General features: G+C 42.8%; 1 protein-coding gene across 3 annotated transcripts in view; it reads left to right on the forward strand.

Annotated features, from left to right (window-relative positions):
* Window positions 1-16068, forward strand: part of LOC137369763 (cadherin-7-like) — a 106348-nt gene that overhangs the window by 35326 nt on the left and 54954 nt on the right. For all 3 annotated transcript variants that reach the window (XM_068031179.1, XM_068031181.1, XM_068031182.1), the window contains exons 2-4: window positions 3532-3903; window positions 10677-10971; window positions 15759-15878. In XM_068031179.1, coding sequence (XP_067887280.1) covers window positions 3703-3903; window positions 10677-10971; window positions 15759-15878 — 616 coding nt within the window. In that variant the 5' untranslated portion in view covers window positions 3532-3702. The remainder of the gene's footprint in view (window positions 1-3531; window positions 3904-10676; window positions 10972-15758; window positions 15879-16068) is intronic.

Genomic DNA, 16068 nt, shown 5'->3' on the forward strand with positions numbered 1-16068 from the left:
AAAACAGATTATCTGCTCATTAACACATGGCTGTTTGTCGGAGCTTGCTGTGTGCAAATTGGCTGCCACGTTTCCTACATTACAATAGTGACTATACTTCAAAAGTACTTCATTGGCTGTCAAACACTTTGGGACTTTCTGTGGTTGTGAAATGTGCTATATAAATGCAAGTTCTTTCTTGAACAGCATATGTTCAGCATAAATGCCAGAAAATTACATAACTCGAATTAACTACCTGTATAACTTTGAAGACTTTGGTTGAACTGAAAGCGAATTGAGCTCGGACACCTCCAGTTCATTCCAAGGCAGGACCCAGCTGTCAGGAGGGAGTGAAGACACTGAACACTATTGGCCTAGGCTGTATCCGTGGTGGAAGAATAGTATAAGAACTGATAGTGGCCAAAGTGTAGAAAACCATTTCAGCTTGTTCATGCACCTAAGATCAAGATGGTGGCGTGATCAAATCTTAAATCAATTGAACGCACATCCCAAACCACATTGTAACACATGTTCTATTTCTAGAAATGAATTAATTTAGTATTAATTTGCTTACTAGATGCATTATGATATATTTTATTATCTTTAGCAGTATTAATATGCAGACTGCTCTGTGTCTGGACAGAAAAGCAAACATTAAAAAGAAAAGCTGGCAAATAGCTGGTTCACAATGGCTCAGAATGTGCAGGAGTCTAGGTCTGGCTTGTATCAAGGCTTCACACACAGCTTGGGACTATCTTGCTCAACATGGAACTAGTGGTCAGCTTCATGATCACAACTATGTTGGAGCCTCTGTTACGAACTCCTATGGCAGCTCACATTGGACTGCCTGGGAATAATTTTAACTCTGGGCAATATCGATTTGATGGAATTGAGGACACTGGGCTGAATTTTACGAGCCCCCCTGACGTTGGGGGTTGTGGCGGGGGGTGGGGCGCGTAAAATTCTTCGGGGAGAGGCACGCCTTGACCCCCTATGTCGAGAAGGCCCCCAACCGTCCCCGAATTGCGCGCCTTCGGAACTCTAAGGCGAGACATTGGTGGGGAGGGCGGAGGAATAAAATTATCAGGGCGGTGGTGGGGAAGCGGGGGAAAAACTCTTTATTGGCTGTGGGGATGGTGGGAAGGGGGTTAAAGGGAAAATGTGAGAAGGTTGTGGGGGGAAGTTCGGGTCAGAAATAAATACGTTTTCAGAATAAAGGGCAATGAACAGACCATTGGGGGGGTGGTGGGAGAGGGCCTCCATCTTCCACTTATTTATTAAAAACAAATGAAATGTAATATACCTTTAAAAATGTAACATTTTTGCTAAGGGCTTGAAGCCCTTTAAAAATGGCAGCACCAGCGGCTGCCCCCTCTACGTCATTGGGGGTCACCGCTCCGCCCCCTTCATTTAAATCAGCCCCCGCGCGTAATATCGCAGGGGCTGTGCGGCGGCACCTCCGTGTCAGAAGGCCGCCGCTTTTACAGTGTGCCACCGCGGAGCGCAGTGCGCTGTTAAAATTCAGCCCACTGATTTAAGATGATTGGAAAAAGAACCAAAGGCAACATGAGCAAACTTTTCTTTTACACAGCGTGTTGTGCACTGCCTGAAAGGGCAGTGGAAGCAGGTTCAATAGTGTCTTTAAAAAGAGAATTGGATATATCCTTGAAGGGATAAAATGCAGGTCTTTGGGTAAAGGAGTGGGCCTAATTGGATAGCTTTACCAAAGAGCCAGCACAGGCACGATGTAACAAAGGGCCTCCTTCTTTACTGGTTCATTTTTTTCTACTATGGAAGCTGTTACCACTCTCCGAGCCAGTGTTGACAGGGCTTTCCAGTGATTCACATCACTCCTGCACTCTGTTCTCACAGTGAGCCAGAGGGTGCTGAGGTTCAGTCGCTGGAGGGTGGCCTTGGCTTCATGGAACATGCACCTACTCTCCTCTCTCAGGACAACAGCTCCCCTGTCAACCACCTACCAATGTCCTTGTTGGTGCTGCCCAGCCAGCTGGGGAAGCTTGGCTGAGAGGCTGCACTTTATTAGAAACGTAGAAGGAGAATTTAATAATAGAAATATAAAAATAAGGACAAAATATAACAGTTTATAATGGAGACTGAATTATGTTCAGCTGCCCTGATGTAATTATTCCTCACTCTCTAACTGTGCTGTGATTTTTATAAAATTAACCTATGAGACAAGGATCAGTGGCCAGCCTTTATTGCCTATCCTTATGCAACTGAGTGGCTTGCTAGGCCATTTCAAAGGGCAGTTAAGAGTCAGGCACATTACTGTGAGTCTAGAGTCACATGTAGGCCAGACCAGGTAAGGATGGCAGATTTCCTTCTGTAAAGGGCATGAGTGAACCAAATGGGTGTTAATGACAATCCAGTCATTTCATGGTCACTGTTACTGATACTAGGATTTATTGAATTAACTGAATTTAAATTCCCCAGCTGCAATGGGGGGGGGGGGGGGGGTGGGGAGGGCGGGGGGAAGATTTGAAATCCCATATTTGTATCACTGCTCCACAATGGCAGTAACATGACCACTATGCTACTGCACCCTCTGACAGCTGTGCTGCCTCTGGATTTCCTGTGGATAATTTTGACTTTGGTCGATAATGGAAATTAAAATCAGGAGAGATTTATAATGGGCATCTAAATAGATATTGCCTGTTTCATAATTGTATTTTCCCTATTGTGTGCAGTGATATTGACTAGAAGCTGAATAACAACTTGTCCATAGATCTCTGAAGGCAGAAGGGCAGGTTAATAGGGTGGTGAGAAAGGCATATGGGACACTTGCCTTTATCAATCGAGGCATAGATTATAAAAGCAGGGAGGTCATGTTGGAGTTGTACAGAACTTTGGTAAGGCCACAGCTGGAGTACTGTGTGCAATTCTGGCCACATTATAGGAAAGATGTGATTGCATTGAAGGGGGTGCGGAGGTGATTCAGCAGGATGTTGCCTGGGATGGAACATTTAAGCTATGAAGCGAGGTTGGATAGGCTTGGGTTGTTTTCACTGGAGCAGAGAAGACTGAGGGGTGACCTGATCGAGGTGTACAAGATTATGAGGGGCATGGACAGGGTGGATAGGGAGCAGCTGTTCCCCTTAGTTGAAGGGTCAGTTACGAGGGGTCACAAGTTTAAGGTGAGGGGCGGGAGGTTTAAGGGGGAGTTGAGGAAGAACTTTTTTACCCAGAGGGTGGTGACGGTCTGGAATGCCCTGCCTGGGAGGGTGGTAGAGGCGGGTTGCCTCTCATCCTTTAAAAAGTACCTGGATGAGCACTTGGCACGTCATAACATTCAAGGCTATGGGCCAAGTGCTGGCAAATGGGATTAGGCTGACAGGTCAGGTGTTTTAATGCATTGGTGCAGACTCGATGGGCCAAAGGACCTCTTCTGCACTGTATTATTCTGTGATTCTGTGAAAAATGTGTAAAAACATGGAGATTTCTCTACCTATGTTTACTGTTCTAACTTATAATCTTAAACCCTGCAACAGTTAAGTTCAGCTAAAAGTCACACCCCCTGTTCTTTACTTCCAGGATGTGAAGAGCTGAACTGATTTTTAGACATCCCTTATAAAATTATTCCTGAGCATCCAAACTATTCAGCATTTTATCAGCATTTTACACATTGCTATTCGGAAACCACTTTCCCTCAAGAAATCTGCCCCGGTAACTCAATTTGCCAGAAGGACTCCCTGACTGCCAGGAATGTTAAGCTGTTATGAGTGGTGGGCTATCCTGATGGGATGTGCTATGGCGGAATATTGCCTGGCAACTGCAGTTCACTCAGAAGGCAATGGATTGGAAAATCAGTTTCCTTCCCATCATCGTGTCAAACGGAAGTGGGTGTGGAACCAGTTCTTTGTATTAGAAGAGCACCTTGGAACAGAACCACTCTACATTGGCAAGGTAGGTCACTGGCTGAAAGAAGTGCAAAGAAAGACATGCATTTATATAGCGCCTTTCATGACCACCGGATATCCCAAAATGCTTTACAACCAATGAAATACTTTTGAAGCATTGTCAGTGACAATGACCAGATAATCTGTTTTCTTTTTATGTTGGTTGAGGGATAGATTTTGTCCAGAACACCAGGGTAACTCTCCTGCTGTACTTCAAAAAGGGCCATGGGATATTTTATGTCCACTTGAGAGGGTAGATGGGGCCTCGGTTTAACATCTCATCTAAAAGACAGCACCTCCAACAGTGTGGCACTCCCTTAGTGATGCACTAGAGCATCAACGTAGATTGTTCCACTCAAGACCAGGCATGGGACTCAAATTCACAACTTTCTAACTCAAAGTGCTATAAACTGAGCCACAGTGCTGTACTATGCCTGCTAGAGTATTAATATCTAATACAGGAAGTAATATCTGCCAAATTGTAATGGACCACTGAACATACATGTAATCACGTTCTGCACAGTCAAACATGATTATTTTAGTGCATTAATTCCCTCCCTAAATTTTTCTGTCACTCTATCCTCTCTCTCCTTATGTAAGACACTCCTTACAATCTAGTTCTTTGACCAAACTTCGGGTCACCTGTCCTAATATTAAATTGCACGACACAGAATGAACAGCACAGAAACAGGCCATTTGGCTCAATTTGTTCACACCAGTGTCCTTGCTCCACACGACCCTCCTTCCAACCCTCTTCATCTAAGACTAACAGCAGAACCTTCTATTCCTTTGCTCCCTCATGTGCTTATCTAGGTTCCCCTTAAATGCATCTCTGCCATTCCTGTTAACTACTCCATGTGGGAGGAGGTTCCACATGTGAACCACACTCTGGGTAAAGAAGTTTCTCCTGAATTCCCAACTGAATTTATTAGCGACTATCTTATGTTTGTGGCCTCTAGTTCGCCCCTTCCACAAGTGGAAACAGCTTCTCTACGTCTATCCTATCAAACCCTTTCATAATCTTAATATCTCCCTGTGTGGCTCAGTGTCAAATTTATAGTCAGTAATATGCCTTGGAGCATTGTACTATGTTAAAGGCGCTATATGAATGCATGTTGCTGTTGAGTTGAAAGAGCAGATAAAGTATTTCATTCTATTCTATGTTGTTGAAGGTTAAGTTCCTGCATGGCATATAATACTGTTGTGTTATTGCCTTTAAGAGTGATGTCCCTTTGTCATGCAGGCCCCCAACTGCCAAGAATGAGGCACATTGGTTTTGTTGTATGAACATTGATGTTTAGCTGTTGCTGGAACGAGGAAATGACATGTTGAATAGACCAGCCGTGGCTGGAAAAAAAACATTTACATGAAGTGATTTATGACTTTAACCCCTTATAGGGACTAAACCAAATCAGGAGTACATCCCTATAAATCTCCTTTAATCTAATTCAAACCAGACAAATTCTCAGACAATTATTTGGGTCCAAAGAATTGTACTAGTTTTCCCTCAAAGAAAGAAAACTAACAGAGAATATTAGCATCTTTCAGATAGCCTATTTTTAATATTTATGGCCATATAATAAATATCCCAAGTATCCTCTCTTCAATACATATCTCTCCACTTAAAGAGACACAGAGAGGGGGTTGGGGTTCTTGTAGTTGTATACAGAATACTACATGAGACGATTTATTAACTTTTATAGATTTATTAAAGAATTTAACATGTAATAAACTTCTTAAGTGGATAGGTATATCACAATATCAAATATTACTGAGAGATGTAACACATATTCTTATTTCTAACATAGAATCCAAAAGTGTAACTTTGCTAATGTTATAGCAAAATTATCCTAGAATATCCAGAATATCCATCAAAATTTAAAGTAAACTTTTACCTTAAACCCCCAAGCAAAGCATGGGATGAGAAGTGTTGTTTGAGGATACAACATCCCTAAATTTTGCTTTCAAAACCTCTCATTTTTATATTATGTCTAAGGTGTCATCTGACTTCCAGCATTTATGTGACCTTCCCATGCTCCTTTTAAAATCCATATTTTTAATTACCATTTCCACTTAATGTTTTACTGGAATTTGAAGTTGTGAGCCTTTATATGGTCAAAATGTTTATAATTGTGTTTACTTCCTGTGAGTCCATTTTCTATAATTGCCTTTTTATGGTACCTTAAAGCAACCTCCAGAGCCAATTTGTCTGCATCAACAACTCCATAAACTAATTAAGTTTATTGCTACCTCTTACTGAGGTCACACAGGATATTTCAATGTGTGTGTTTATCTTTCAATTCCCTGGCAACAGAAATTCTATTCTAACAGGGACCTTTAAATATTTAACTCTACCTTCTTAAAGGGGAATTTCAGTGAGTTCTAAATACTGACCATTCATTTATTCTTTACTTCTAAAAGGCATAATACATTAACTATTTCCAAATTCTACTTAATTAAGCCTATTATACCTATATTCCATCACATTCATACTAAAAGGCATCGAAGGTGAGGAAGCGGGTTCCAGGGCCTGCTAAGGAGGATACAATCCAAAAGGGATTCAACTAGCTGGTCACATGACTAACTGGCTGCTCCAGGGTTTTCTTTTGAACTAGCCACAAAAAGCTTGAAGAAAAAGAAAGACTGTTTGCTCCTGGACTGAGAAGATCTCTCTTGTCTGCTTCCATCTCTTTCTCAAGCCTCTGAATCCACTGAAAACACACATGAACCCCAAGAGGGAAAAGTCTCTGACAGCAAATAAGGTTTAAGAAGAATACTGGGCCCCAACAAAAAGCAAGATCTACCTACAATCAAGGACTCCACAGTGAGCTCGAAGAAATGTTGCAAAACTCTTCAGATACTGCCTCAAACTTCTCCACTTTATTTTTCTTCTGCTCTTCTCTGTCTCTATTTGCATGTGTGTATCGCATATGCGTGCTAGTGTGGGAGTGTTGTCTATCCATAGGCGTCAACCAAATTCGAGTTTAAGTTCAAGTTTCATAAATTTCAACTTTTCTTCTTTAAACCTAAGAAAGCCTGTTTGTGCTGGTTTCTTTGCCTTATAATTGGAAAGCAGTGAACAAGGATTCACCAAGGGGGAGCTAAAAACACAGTGTGTTTAAAATTAAACCCTGTTACGGTAAGACCAGGTGAAGGCTGAGAGGGACTCCCAGACACCTTTCTCACCTGGTCTTAACAGACTTTAAGATCTTAGTATGCTAATGAGCTAAGTGCCAGGATGCAGTCATATGACTAGGAGCCAGAGGCACTCGGTAACTGTAACGCCTAAAGAAAGGTTATGTAAATAGTTAGCTTTGTACTGTGTATAATAGCTTACCTGTTTAATAAACCTGTTTGAGATCTACAACAACCTGGACTCCATGCATCTCATTTATGTCGCATCAGACAACATAAAAGAACTCATTACAAGTACAGTTTCATCTTACAGTTCACATGCCTGGTCAGAGCTTTGGGCCAGCAAAGCAAGTTCCTAACATATATCCTTTTGCACTGAAATAACTTGAGGCCGATTTTTGAATCCTGCCATAGTATCACACTTTGCAATATTCCAGTGCTTACCTAGCCGAGCATTGGCACGAGAGAAATGGGGAGGGTATGTTGCATTGATGACAGATTGTCAACACTGCATGGGTGCACAGCTTAAAAAAGACATTTTGCTTTACCTCTGTGGGCTGGTGATGGCAACAGCCAGGAGACCATCAGATGGTGCAGCTCGAAGGAACGCTATGCAAATTGGTAGGAAGAATAGGAACAAAAGACATATGCCACACACCGTTCCTCAGGAAAGGCCCATGACGCTTGACGGGAATTGCTGGAAATATGGCAACATGATCAGGAGGAATGTAGAAACATTTGGTATTTCCCTGGGTTCCAATCAGGATAATTAGCAGAAAAACCAGAGGGGAGATTTATAAAGCAGCGAATTTATATGATCTGTAATGCACTGACTGAAAGGGTTTGGAAGCATATTCAATAGTCCTGCTCAGAAGATAATTGGAGGGGAGAAAATTGCAGGGCTATGGGAAAAGAGCAGGGGTGTGAGGCTAATTGGACAGCTCTTATAGTTGGCACAGGCACGATGGGCTGAATGGCCTCCTGCGCTGTATGATTCTCTGATTCTTTATAATGTGAGGAGAATGGAGGCACTATTTTGTAGCTAATGAGGTAAAATGCAACTTTGTAGGGGGCACAAAACAGGTGGTAACAGGATGGCTATTATAGATCCCGCCTGACTTTCCTTTCCATTGACCCTCCCCATGTCCCCCAGGAGACAAATTGAGGGTCAGGTCCAGGGCCTGGCGGACAGCATAAGGGCAAGGCAGAGAGGTCAGAGGTCAGCGACTTTTGGACTGGAAGTAGCAACGGTTATACTAAGTATTTAAATTTTATTTATGCGAGGGGTGGTGCTGACTGCCTCGGGATAAACCAATGTTGCAGGAGGTCACTGAAGCAGCCTTTAGGCCCCTTATTTGTATTTGTAAATAGATGAATGCCTGCTTCAAGCCTGGGTTAAGCCTCTTGCTTGCCCTTACCCATGTGACAGGTAGCGCACTTCCAGTCAGAATCATGCACACACATCAAGCCTGCCTTCAGAAGCCTCGTGGCACCTGAAAATCTGACGCTATTTGGCCCACTTTAACCCCCACACCATATTTCAGAGTATAACCCATGGTTAAATCCATGGGAAACACTTTCTTCTATCACAACAAAGATTCCCTGGATCCAGAAACAGCTCCATGAGTTTTGCTGCCGCAGTAGAGAAGGTAGAAAATTCAAATTCAGTTGCAGCAAAGTCGGCACAAACTGGATTTGTTAAATCCCTGTCACTGATTCAAACTCTGTTTATCCTACTTGACTTGAAATATGCTCTGTATTGAGGAGCAAGAGCGAGCTTGGGAGTGATGACTTCCTGTCAATGAACTGGAATAAATGTGCTTCAGAAACGTAATCGCCTATTAAAGGTGCAGTTATGTTGCATTTTCGGATTGATGGAAAGTGATTTTGACTGTGTATCGGCCGATGTGCACCATAGATCAAAATCAACCCCATACTGGATGCTAACTAAGCTCTGTATGACTTCTAGAATAGGCCATCGCACCTTACCGGGGTATGCTGCAATGTAAAATATAATTTGTATTACCAATCCCCCAGGATTGAACTGGAGTCTCCAGGAATTGAAGTGTAATCTCCAGGATATAGCTATGAGCAAATCTTGTAGAAACATCACTGAGGCAGCAAAGAAAAATTGTGGTATTTTTATTTTCTTGGAACGCTTCTATTTATTTGTTTAAATAAAAAGGAAGTGGGAAGAAAAGGCTGTTTGACTGACAGTCAAGAAGCATCCAATCGGGTGATGAAGCATCAGTCTGCTTTCCAATTGGCCAAGGGAACATACAAACATACAAATTCGGAGGAGAAGTAGGGAAGCTGAGGCACTGCGAGGATGGACATACTGATAGACCAATGGCTGGAGTCTGGAGTCATTGTCGGGGTGGAGGGTGGTCAGAAGCAGGAGGTCACGTGATGAAACCTCCAACATTCAACCAGAGTTGCCAACTCTCAGCATAAGCAGCGTTGTTCGGGCATCTTTACAAACTGCCTGCCGAGTCTTTCCTTGATATCTAGAGAAAACACAAATGTTCGTCTTAACGTTTGAAACGTTCATAATCTGTCTGGTGGGTAGCGGAGATCGGCACATGTTTGCAAGTATCTGTGTGCACAGTTCTTCTGGCAGGCACAGCCCATCAAATAGCACGGCTGCACTTTGCAGTGTAGGCCTGAGAGCAGTAGTGTTAGTTTAACCGCAGCGTTACAGTAGAAACAGGAAGCAAACTACGAGTACAAATCTGTTTCTCCTGAAGACCCTCAGCTCCCAAGATGTCTCTCACTCGAGGAAAACCATGAGGAGAAGCTTCGGGATTTGGAGAAGATAAAGAGATAGATAGACTGATGCCACGGTTAAAACTCCAGTGTCTCAAAAATACTGGTCAATATCCCAGTGAACTCTGCCTGCCCATAACCTGCATTGCTGTCCCATGACATACCTGAGCTACTGCATCTCCTCCTGCTATTCTAAATGTAAACAATATAAAATGGAAGGTCTGAATGACTGGTTAAAAAAGAAATAGGCCTAGAAATTCGATGGTCCCGCACGTATTTCTTGGGTGTTAAACGGCTTCCTAAACCTCCAATATGGCGGCCAGGAAGAGCCCACTCATTATGAGCTGAAAATGTGATGCCCATTATATTGATATAGGCACAAACACCAGGCGCCCCAGGACCCCCACCTGAAAAAGGCTTTGGTCCATTTGCATCTCGAACTAAAAGGCCTAACACCTGTTTGAGGTCCTCTCTGCAATATTAGTTTTTCCTGAGGTACAAACACAGCGTGCACAGGAAACGTAGATCTACATTCGACCTAATGGGTGGTCCTTAAAGGAATGCTGCAGCCTGCCACCAAAAAGGTAAGTTTGTTAAAATTATTTACCCGAATGTGGAGGCCAGATCCACATTCAAAACTTGGGCCCATCCATTCAGGCACAAGGATCACTCCCTGTGCATCTGATTTTTGGCTGCACATGACTTTTTACCCCATAGTTCAGAATATCCTTTGACATTTCACTGGCTAAGTTGAAAATGTGATTAGTTTAATGATGTGACAGTCACTGTTAGCATGACAGTGGTTTCCTGCTGATATCAGGTAGCTTGTTGACTATTTAAATGGCATTTGTTTAACTATTTGCAAATTTATATCCACAGCTCCACTCAGATTCGGACAATGGCAATGGTTCTCTGAGATACAACCTGACAGGTGATGGAGCTGGGACTATATTTACCATCGATGAGGATAAGGGGGACATATATCTCATAAAGAAGCTGGACCGAGAGGAAAAGCCCTCTTACACCCTGAGGGCACAAGTGGTAGATAGAGCAACCAATCAGCATGTAGAACCAGAGTCAGAGTTCAATATTAAAGTCCAGGACATCAATGACAATGAACCCCAGTTTCTGGATGAACCATATGTTGCCACGGTTCCTGAATTGTCACCTGATGGTAAGGGAGATAAATTGTCACCTCATGAAGGAAAAGGATGTAGGGGAAGGGGATCAATAGTCACTGCCTGGCCAAGCCCCCATTGTAAATATTCAAGATGCTCTCATGAAAATTTCTATCCTCGTGTAAAATTAAAATTGACCTCTGGGTAGAATTTGGTCTGGGCCTAATTTCTGCACTTCTACCTTTTAGGTGGTAGGCCACATCCAGCCTGACAGACCGACGCCCCACCCTGCTCAGGGTAGCCCAATTTCCCTGAGGGGTCCTAAAACAGTTATTAGGGCCCTTGTTAACATATGCAAGGAAGGCAACAGCTTTATGTGGCCACTTCTGCGGCCTGAAAAAAATGGTCCGACCCAATTTGGATTAGAGGTCTTTTAGGCATCCTTGGAGTGCAAGATGTTGGTCCCTGAAATTGGCTCTCGTTGCACTCATAAAACAGGCATAATAAGGTCCAACTTATAATGAAAACAGCAAATGCTATAAATACTCAGCAGTTAGGTCAGCATCTGTGGAGAGAAAAACAGATCTGGTGAAAGGTCGTCAACCTGAAACTCTAACTCTGTTTCTCTCTCCACTGATACTACCAAACCTGCTGAGTGTTTTTAGCACCCCCAGTATTTTGCTTTCATTGAGGTCAAATTCATACCTCATTATTTCTCTGACTCAGGCTTTCCATCTCCTAACCTTTAGTAATTGTGCTTTCAGCTGCCTAGGTCCCATATTCTATAATTCCTTTCCAAAACCACTCTGCCTCTCCATCTCCCTCTCCTCTGATTGACCAACACATATCCTTCTTTGGCTCAGTGTTCATTATTTTGATTCTGTCTTTGTGAAGCAAGGTGAGATTTTCCTCAGTGTTGAAAGCACAATATAAATGCTAGTTCTTGCAGTTATTCTGCATTATCCCCATTTCTACCTCAGAGTAGATTCAGAGTACCAGAACACAGGCATCAGATTTGTCGAGATGTAATTGTTTATATGCTCCTGTTGCAAAACAGCTATGTCCGAGTATGGTAGCTTAGTGGTTATATTACTGGCCTAGTAAGGCCAGGACTCGTGATTCATTGATATGACTTCAAATTCCACCATGGTAGCTGGGAAATTTCAATTAATTCAATAAATCTGGAATGCTATTTTTAAAAAAGTTAGTCTTAGTTACAATGGCCGTGAAATTACTGGATTGACATAAAAGCCCATCTGCTTCACTCATGTCCTTTTGGGAAGGAAATCTGCTGTCCCTACCCGATCTGGCCGACATGTGACTCTTGTCCCACAGCAATGCGGTTGACTCTTAACTGCCCTCTGAACTGGCCTAGCAAGCCACACAGTTGTACTCAAGAAGGTGGCTCACTGCTTCTCAAGGGCAGTAAGGGAAGGGCAATAAAAGCTGGCCTTGCCAGCGACTTCCTCATCCTGTGAATGAACAAAAAAGAAGGTTGCTCAAATATTGTAATACACTGCTGGTTGCTCGATGCTGGCTGCGTACTTTTCCCAAAGAGCAACGTGACAGATTTGACGTCCACTCCCACTGGCCATTTAAACCAAGTCAACCTGCAATAGGCAGCCTTCAGAGGAGGGGGGAAGCAGTTCTCATGAGAGGCCTATGTACAATATCATTGGGTTATCACGGAATCACAGAATAATACAGTGCAGAGAGGCCCTTCAGCCCATCAAGTCTGCACCGATGCATTAAAATACCTGACCTGTCTACCCAGCACTTGGCCCATAGCCTTGAATGTTATGACATGCCAAGTGCTCATCCAGGTACTTTTTAAAGGATGTGAGACAACCCGCCTCTACCACCCTTCCAGGCAGGGCATTCCAGACCGTCAGCACCCTCTAGGTAAAAAAGTTCTTCCTCAAATGCCCCTTAAACCTCCCGCCCCTCACCTTAAACTTGTGACCCCTCGTAACTGACCCTTCAATTAAGGGGAACAGCTGCTCCCTATCCACCCTGTCCAAGCCCCTCATGATCTTGTAAACCTCGATCAGGTCACCCCTCAGTCTTCTCTGCTCCAGTGAAAACAACCCAAGCCTATTCAACCTCTCTTCATAGCTTAAATGTTCCATCCCAGGCAACATCCTGGTGAATTGCCTCTGCACCCCCTCCAATGCAATCACATCCTTCTGATAATGTGGCGACTAGAATTGCACACAGTACTCCAGCTGTGGCCTTACCAAAGTTCTGTACTACTCCAACATGACCTCCCTGCTCTTATCCTGGCCAGGAGTTTCTATGGAGCTGCTCTTGCTATTTTACCATATTTCTGGGAAATGAAGCAGGATCTTTGTTTACCTCCAAAGCCACGACTGGGACAAAATTGGATATTTGGGATTGTTACAACTGAGGTAGAAGGAGTGCACTGACTTTTCTAGTTCCACCTCTCAAAGGTCACAACATATATTTAAATGTTTACCCAGTTACTGATACAGTCAATCATATGCTCCACTCTTTATCCCAGAATAAAATACACCAACCAGGTTTGTTTAATAAAAAACAACTTTATCAATTTATTATAAAACAAGTCATGACCAGTAATGAAGCAAAGCATTAACACACACAGTGAAATATGAAAGTTCCCTTTTACCTTACACACACACACACACACACACACACACACACACACACACACACACACACACACACACACACACACACACACACACACACTTTCTCTTTGGAGCTCTGTTACAAAAAAAAGACAAAAAGAATACTTTGGCCAAATACAAGTACTTGCAAATTCTTGATGAAAAAAGAGAAGATATGGAAAGATGTCAGTTGTCCCTTTTTGGTTTGGCATCCCAAATACGCGTGACAGCTGTCACTGGGATCTTTCTAGAGCAGTTCTTTTCAAGCGACATTGAAGATTGGTTTGGCAGGCTTTCCAGATGAAATGCGACAACAGGGTTTCTGGCAGGCTTATCAGGAGAAACGCAGTATCAGTTTCACTATTTCTTACATTTGATTCTCAAGAAGTTCTCAAAAGAGATCGACGAGGATGCTGATAGTGATTGCTCTCTTGGCTAGTTTTCTCCAACTGCCTTCATAACAGTTCACACCCCAACGTACTATCCAAAGTGAAACCAAAAACAATATCTCAAGAGTCAAGCCTCCTGACCCCTATAAATCTTGACCTGTCACTTCTCTGTGAACATCTCCCCCAAATCAAAGTATTTATCTGAAGATAGGTGACTTCCATTAAATGTTGTTTTCAAACAAGACCTCTCAGTGTCATTTCAATGACCCCAGTGAAAAAAAAATCCATGGAATCCTTTTCAGTTTCCCCCAAAAAAGCAATATCCATAATTCTAAAATACGAGTCTTCAAAAATACTTAAAAAAATATAGAAGCACGTCATAACAGGATACTGAACTATTTCAATGGTTTCCAAACTAACCTCCAACCGACCACAACCCGCGTAAACCTGAGCTCATCCAAAGCTCTGCCTCTCATCTCCCACCCCATTCTTTGACCAATGCTCCTAATATATCCTTCTCAGCGTTCATTATTTTGATTCTGCCTCTCAAAGCATCTCAACAGAACTAATAAAAATGCTTTTTTTCCCACTGTAGCCTATATTTCTATCAGTATCTGACTCACCAAAAGAAATAATTTATCAGGGTGAGCTTTTTATAATTTATGGTGTAAATATGCTAATTGTGCAAATTAAATCTTATATTCCATCTCTGGTTTGTTCTGTACTGAGTTTGCTGATCTTAGCTGACTTAAATGGATCTGCCATAGGCAGGAACATTTGAATTTTCTCTGTTCTGCCAAAGGTTTTCTACCAAATCTGCTGCCTGGATTCTAACTCGCATTAAGACCTGTTCACCCATCACACCTGTGATCGTTGATCTACATTGGCTCCCGGTTCAGCAACCTTTCAATTAAAAAATTCTCATTCTTGTCGTCAATTCCTCCATGACCTCGCCCCTCCCCACGCCTATAGCCTCTTCCAGCCCTACAACCCTATGAGAACTCTGAACTCCTCCAGTTTTGATCTGTTGCATAATCCTAACTTCCTTTGTTCCGCCATTGGCAACCTTGCCTTCAGCCATTCAAAATTTGGAATTCCATCCTTAAACCTTTCCGTTTCTCCACCCCTCTCTCCTCCTTTACATCGCTCCTTAAAACCTACCTCTTTGGCCAAGCTTTTGGTCACCTGCTGTAGTATCTCCTCATGTGGCTCATTGTCAAATTTTTTTAATAACGCTCCTGCGAAACACCTTGAGATATTTTACGAAAGGCCAAGTCAATCATCCAATAAAGAGCAAGACAGCACTTAATTTACACCAATACCTTAAACTTGTTTCTAAAGCTCAAAGCATTAGTAGAATCACACAGAGCCAATGAGCCAAGGCTCACACTTAAAGCCAGCATTGGGTATCTCAATGTTTGCCTGACTCCAGCCTTGTATCGGGGGCAGTACTGGCTTTGGACGATGGATGGGCTAAGGTTGGAGGACCCAGGGCCTGGCAGAACCTGCCTCCTGCATTTGCCCAGTGGGCTCCATTAGAAGGTGGAAAGTGGACTGGAGGAAATTCAGTGCAGGTATACCTGCATAAATGTAAGTTTTTGTTATTGTAACAAGTCTTTGCTGGGTATATACATTTTATTGTTCTGCCTATTTAGACTTCATCCCTTCCTATTTCTAAAATTCTCTGCAAGGCACATCTTTGTGCAGAATCACACGTTCTGTTTAACTGAACAGCAAAGAGTTGAATACCTTGCAGCATGTAAAGAAGAAAATGGTTTAATGACCTTATTGCTATACTCTGTGCAGGAACCTTCGTTACTCAAGTGACAGCAACAGATGCTGATGATCCTTCCTATGGCAGCCATGCCAGGATAGTGTACCACATCCTGCAAGGACAACCATACTTTTTGGTGGAGCCAACAACAGGTAGGATAAGTGTCTTTGATTGCTCAGTAAGACAGACTTGATAGGCTAGCTTGAGTATTAAGTGGCATTGAACACTGAAGATATGCAGGAGACATACACTGGTGACCAGATTAGTATGAAACTTAAATTGGATGTCATTAGTTGTGCCAGATAAAAAAAAGAGAGAAACGCAGGACCAGGAGGAGGCCAT

This window comes from Heterodontus francisci, chromosome 5 (genome assembly GCF_036365525.1).
Source record: "Heterodontus francisci isolate sHetFra1 chromosome 5, sHetFra1.hap1, whole genome shotgun sequence".
NCBI lineage: Eukaryota > Metazoa > Chordata > Chondrichthyes > Heterodontiformes > Heterodontidae > Heterodontus > Heterodontus francisci.